General features: G+C 47.2%; 1 protein-coding gene across 3 annotated transcripts in view; it reads right to left on the reverse strand.

Annotated features, from left to right (window-relative positions):
• The window catches only part of srgap1a (SLIT-ROBO Rho GTPase activating protein 1a), an 86,933-nt gene that overhangs the window by 24,144 nt on the left and 56,425 nt on the right, over positions 1-6,364 (reverse strand). For all 3 annotated transcript variants that reach the window (XM_008301131.1, XM_008301130.1, XM_008301132.1), the window contains exons 9-11: positions 2,974-3,171; positions 2,158-2,242; positions 1,193-1,220 (exon numbers count right to left, since the gene is read on the reverse strand). In XM_008301131.1, the coding sequence (XP_008299353.1) occupies positions 1,193-1,220; positions 2,158-2,242; positions 2,974-3,171 (311 nt within the window). The remainder of the gene's footprint in view (positions 1-1,192; positions 1,221-2,157; positions 2,243-2,973; positions 3,172-6,364) is intronic.

A 6,364-nucleotide genomic window follows, 5' to 3' on the forward strand; every position in this document is an offset into this window, starting at 1 on the left:
AGAAGCTCATAAAACCTGCATTCTTTAGATTGACCAGCAGGGGGCGACTAACTAGAAGCTTGGTTGCATATAAGTCGATGAGAAAATGACCCTACTGCTTCCTCGACCTGTTACCTCAGCAAACATTTTACTCATGAGTTTGTGGTTTCAGCTGCTGGTTTCATGGATTTTTCAACACAGCCTGATGTTCATCTGGTAAAATATTGTCTCATTTAGAGTAAAACAGATGATAAAGCAGGGTTTTGTTTTATGGCTGCTGTCTTCCCATCAGTCACACCCCTCACACCTCACATTTGGACAAACTTCCAGACTGGAGGCTTGAGAACAGGACTCCTCAAACCAGTGGGTGACATCCCCGTCGCTGTGTTCTCCTCTCCATCCTCCTCCAGCTTCATAAGAGCGTGTTCAGACATATCTGTGTGCATCTTCGTCGCCTGTCTGCATCGTAGCCTAACTGTGGGTAAGTGCTGTTTGACGGTATTTATCTTACGTCCGTCTGTATTGGCTTTTAACAGACGTGGTGATGCAGCCTATTTGTGTGATTTTAGACATGAGGTAATGCCTCGTACTCCTCTCCCCACCAACACCCTGTTTGTAGATGAATCCTCCCACAGACTTGTGTTTTGCAGAAGTGGATTTGGAAGGATCCTTGAAGGGAGGCAGCGTTTTTTATTTCAAATTGTAGCGTTTAAAGAGATGCACTGAGAGCGTGGCATTACCCCCCGTTATTTATAAGGGTAAAAAATATTGTTTTCATCAAAAGAAATAAAAAACTAGCACGCAAAGACAATGAATGTTCTGTTCTTTGCTGGATGACCAATCACTGCATAAGGACTATAGCTGTTAGAGGATTTGGCTGCATCGATCTCAGTAAAGCATGCTGCTTTTATAAAAACTATTACAATTTGTGATTAAAAATATTAGAAAATTCAAGCTAATTAACTTTAGTAATGGGTTCCAACCTGACGTGTTAATTCCTCAGCTGATGACGTGTTTTCAAAGATGAAAATATACTAAATATTTCCTCTGCTTTCAGGAGTTCATGTGAGAACGAGGTGAACTGTCCTCGCTTTGATGAGACGCAACACAGAAGTTTGTGTCGCCGGTTGAAAAGAAGGTCGGCTGGGTTTGTGTCTCGGATATGCACAGGTGTGTGTGTGTGTGTGTGTGTGTGTGTCAGTGTGTACTTTACCTTGTGGTCATGTAGTCAGCTCTGTGGCCTGCAGACGGGAGAGAAAACAGGGTGAAGTTAGTTGTGTGGACATGCCGGGACCTGCGTCTGAGGTCCCTGCGGTGAATTGTGCACACGGCTAGTGGAGCGTTTGAAGCCTGCCATCTGTCCACAACCGCTGGCCTCTAGAGCAGCACCAACACAACCCAAACACACGAACACACACCGGCTCATAGCTCGCACAGAGACGACGCTTCAGCCTCATTACAGCTACAGCACAAACATCCAGCAGGACGCCATCACGTAGGCGACCAGACTCACTCATCATTACAGGAACACAGCTACAGGTTTGGACGAGTAAGATGAAGAACAAAATAGCTTCCAAATGGTTTTGGAGAGCAGGAGAAGTTACAAATGTGTGGCCATCTGCTGCCATGAACAGGATATGACCTGACTGAGTGACTCACGCTGTACTGCAGCTCATTGACAACAACGTGATTAAGGAGCATGTGGGAGAAGCAGGAGGCTTTTCTCTTCTGTTGGCTCATGGACTCATTAGCGGACAGCTTGACGGAGACCACCAGGACTGCTGGTAGCACAGTGACTGACAGATACTTGCCAATGCCTTCAGGAGATCCCACCAATGGAGAACAAGGGGAGTAATGAGCGCCACCCCTCTAATACATGGCAGTCCATTAAGTTACCAGCAAATCAATCACTAAGACGGATAATACGAGTCCACAATCCCCCCTCAGCTCGAGCTTGCCTGGATAAAACCCAGATTACCATCTAGGAGCTTTGACTTGTGAAAAAAGCAAGCAAACAATGGGAACTCTGCCACAGAGGAGGCTGAGATCCGTCGAGTAAGACCGCGGGAAATAAAACAGAATTTAACAATCATGTGTCAGGTTGGACGTTGTTTAGCTTTGACTTTGGTTGGAGTGAGAGGAAGAGCAGTGGGAAGGTGAGGAGGACTGTGACTGTACCTTCACCCAGCGTCCTCTTCAGCAAGTCGTGTTTGGCCTGCAGCTTGGAGATGAGATTACTGCCCTCCAGAAACTCACGGAATTTCTGTGGAGAATTGAGAGTAATTACACGGCGGGCCCGAGTGCCGGCCAGAGACCCGCTCTGAAGACAGCAATCTATGATAAGGCAGCCAAGGGCAAAGGACACGCCGGGAGCCTTTTTAAAGCCTTTATCAGAGCATGTCCGTCTTCAGACTGGAACAAGATAGCAGCTAGCTTTACAAAATGGAAATATGTTGGGAGCGTCTGCCAGCTGATCACAGACTTCACATGAGATACAGTCTTCAAAGTCAATTAGGATTCACATGCACAAATTAAGAACGTTCAGCTGCAGATAAAAGCTTCGACTTCATGTTCTCTGAGTCATTTGAGAGGTTTTTGAGTTAATAGGTGGATGTTTTCACTTCTTTTGAAAAAAATCTAAGAGCAGAACACCGTTTAGGCTTTAAAGAGAGTCAGTCTCATTTCTGTTTAGATCAAACACACCTCTTCTCTCTACGCTTTATTTCCTCACCCTAACAGGTGGAGGCAGACGGCTGCCCTCCCTCAGCCTGGAAGAAGGTCTACCTCCTCAGGTCTGAGGGAGTCATCGGGTTTCTCTCTTTAATACTGCAGGAGCTTTACCTTGAGATGTAAATCAATACATTTGTCATGTCACTCTTTTATCTTCAACTGAAAGAACTTTGGCTCCGTTTCTGTTGCTTCTAAATAAGATAGATAATCTATCTTATACAACAAAGGGGACTTCACTTGAGATCCTGCTTTCTCTGCCCTCACCATGAAGTAGAACTGCTCCGTCTCTTGCTGGTTGGCCCTCCTCTTGGCAATGCTGGGTTTGCTGAGGTACGTCTCCGACACGGTCGACTTAACCGACTCCGTGGACCGGCTGTGGTGGAAGCACTCGGACACGTCGTAGTCTTCGATCGTCACCATGTCCTGGATGGTGGTCAGGGTGGCCTCGGACGTCTTCTTGATCTGTGGAACGGAGGGAAGTCGAGACAGTTGAAGAAAGACCTAAAAGCCTGATGTCATCTCTCCACTCTAACGCTGTTACCATCCCAGCACACACAGCAGCCCGCTTCATCACACTCCCTAAAAACCACTCCATCCATCCCACGACGCTCTGAAAAATTCAGGTGCTTTCCTAAAAAAAACCCACCGGCTCCTAAACGTGCCTCGCTGCCAAAAGCAATCAGTTTGCACGCGCTCAGAGGGACCAGAGGTGAACGGTGTCGGCTGGAGACGCTACAATCAGTCTCAGGCTTTGAGGGTCCATAACCGCCTCATCCCCGCCAACGGAGCCTCTCCCACAGCGTATAAACACCAGGACGTGGCCGACCGTGCCCCGACACTTACCGCAAAAAAGTTCCACCGGCCCGAGTGCTGCCGGCTGTGACGGTGTCCATCATATGATGACACACAAACGGGACGGCAGACGCATTTTGAACAGATACATGGACGTTAAAGACACCTGATTGGTTGTTCAGGTAACTTTGAATAAACAGATATGAACAGAAAAACAACCATAATGTTCCAGGAAACTAGTCATATTTCAAAAACAAAGTGAGAATTATTATATCGTCATATATTATTATTATATCAAGAGACAGACACATTGCCCTGCACCTACACAGAAAATAAACATTTAAAGTTACATTTAAATAAATATCACCTCCTGTCATGAATAATGCTGAAGGATGGCGTCATTAAAACTGTTCAAACTGTCATCAAAGTGAAGAAATTATAAGAACACAGACATATGTGGGATCAGGATATCTGCAGCTCAAGAGAGAAAGACAAAAATAAAAGGAGAGAGACGAGGAGGAAGAGTCTGAGACCGTCGAGTGTGACCGTGAATCACCGACGTGGAAAAGCTGCAGAGGAAAGAGGCCCGGCTGATGTAGAAGCACCAGAACCAGCTCTCAGGAAGAAGCAGCGCTCCTCTGCATGTGACGGAGACACTCCGGGCCAGAGTGAACTTCTGTGACCACCTCAGCTCAACTGCTTTTAGGTGAATGGGGCTCAGCTGGGATTCCTCCTAATTATTATGAATGGACCGGAGGACCCCAGTGAGAAGCAGCGACCCTTTATCTCAGTTATTAGGTGACCTCAGTGATAATGAAAGGCGAAGGTGGATTCCTGGTGGAACGGTAACAACAGCAGAGACGACAGACGTTATTGATGTGTGACTCATTTTGCCTTCAAAAAAAACAACATGATCCAAAAAGCAACTTCAAAGCTGTGTTGCTGTGATGGATTACAGCGCCGACACACAATGTGGATGTAGTTACTGAGTTATCCTCTCATCACGGAGCCGAAACACGCCGCAGGTCGGAGCTGATGGCAGCACGCAAAAGGAAACCGAAGATCCTGAAACCACGAAGCTCATCTTCTGACCCTCTGAATCCAAAAACTCACCGACAGGTTTGAAAGGCAGCTAGTCTGTAAAACAAACACCAAAACTACAGCATTCATCAGAGCAAGAAATAAAAATAAAGAGTTCACAGTACCAGATTCTGTAAAAGACGAGAACTTCACCGCTGACTCATCGGTGACCAACAGTGATGTGACATAAACTCTGGCATTGCATTGACTTCTTTCCGCCTCTAATCCTGGTTGTCAAGTTTCCACAGAGGTGCAGGAGTTTAGACTGAAGTGAAAAACGAGCCGACAGCGATCAAAAACGTCAGCGGAGCAAATAAACTCCCAGAAACTGTTTGGGGCTCAGAGGGCAAAGCTTCAGCTAAAATAGGAAACTGTACAAAGTGTTATGACTTTAAATGTATGCAGTGAACTTTGTCCGTGCACGTCCCTACAACAGGTAACGCACTGCGACGTGCAGTCATTAGTGAGACTTTCTGAGTGGGTTTGGGCTTCCTCTCCCTACGGATCTGGCAGCTCGGTCCCGGGTGGCCCCCATGGAGCCGAGAGGCCCAGCTGTCATCATGAAGACAGGAGCCATGCATGCGAGAGAATCGCTCCCAGTGAAAAAGCTGTCGAGTTTATCCATTATTCAGCAGACGAATAGTTACCAGTGTTCACTGCTGGGTTTAATTACAACGGAGCTCTGAGAGAGGCCTGCTGGATACGCTGCCCATTAGTCCCTGCAGCTGCACAGCAGACCTGGAGAAAGTCCCGGGGATGGATGTTTATTTTTTAATGCGGAGCCATGATTCCAGTATTTCCTCCAGTGTGATATCACTGTTCAGTCTAGTAGCGGTCAGCGTCCACTGAACCAGAGTAACATCTGTACTGATTCCACTCAGCACCCTTTAAGATAAGTTCTACTCTCCAAGTCAGACGACAACATGACTCAACAACTATGATGGTGTCTCAGAAGCTGGACTGCTGTCCGTAGGTTCAACAGGCCTCGTAGTGAGCGTGTAATCTGCTGATCATCCAGCTACGAGCACACAGGCTTTGATGTGGCTCCCTGATACCTATCTGAGGGAAACAAACACTCCCTGCAAAGCAGATGATGTTAGACTGCCAGAGTCCAGCGTGAAACATCTTGAGAATAACTGCTGGATGTGCCTGTGTGTTTACGGAGAAGATGACTGAATCCAGAGGAGGACAATCAGCCTGTGTGAGCTCCGGGTCACGCAGAGGCAAACTTCATCTACATGGGCAGGTTATTAAATGTGAAAAAGAGACAAAGCACACTGACTGACGGAGGAGCTCAGACCAGTGATGTCCTTCGAGAGGAAACTTTTTTAATGAAAGAAATTAAACAGTAATTTCGGCAGCGAGGCACCCAGCAGGGTTCTGCTAAACCCAGCGCTGCAACGAAAGTGAAATCCAGAGTCCTGCTCCCCGTGTCGCACCCACCCACCGCCGATGCCGAGTAAATTATTCAGCAATGTTTTCTTTCACCATTTCACAGGAGTCAAAGAGGTTCGAGGAAGCAGCTGCACTTCTATTAAGCGCTGCCTCGCAGCTTTTCCTGTCCAGATAAAGACAAGACTCTCTTCTCGCTCGTACGTCTGACAGCGGAGCTTGTAGGTCGCCGCAGTGCTTTGAAAGTTCATTTTTCAAGGATGTATCTGGCACGCCATGCCCAGGAAGAGAGGCCATCTGGTGATCCTAACATGAGGCAGCAGCGCCCTCCAATTCTGACCCACCAGGACATCCGCTTCAGCAAAGGCAGGCGGACAAGGACACGAAGCAA

The sequence above is a fragment of the Stegastes partitus genome, unplaced genomic scaffold, assembly GCF_000690725.1.
Source record: "Stegastes partitus isolate 25-593 unplaced genomic scaffold, Stegastes_partitus-1.0.2 Scaffold1633, whole genome shotgun sequence".
Taxonomy (NCBI): domain Eukaryota; kingdom Metazoa; phylum Chordata; class Actinopteri; family Pomacentridae; genus Stegastes; species Stegastes partitus.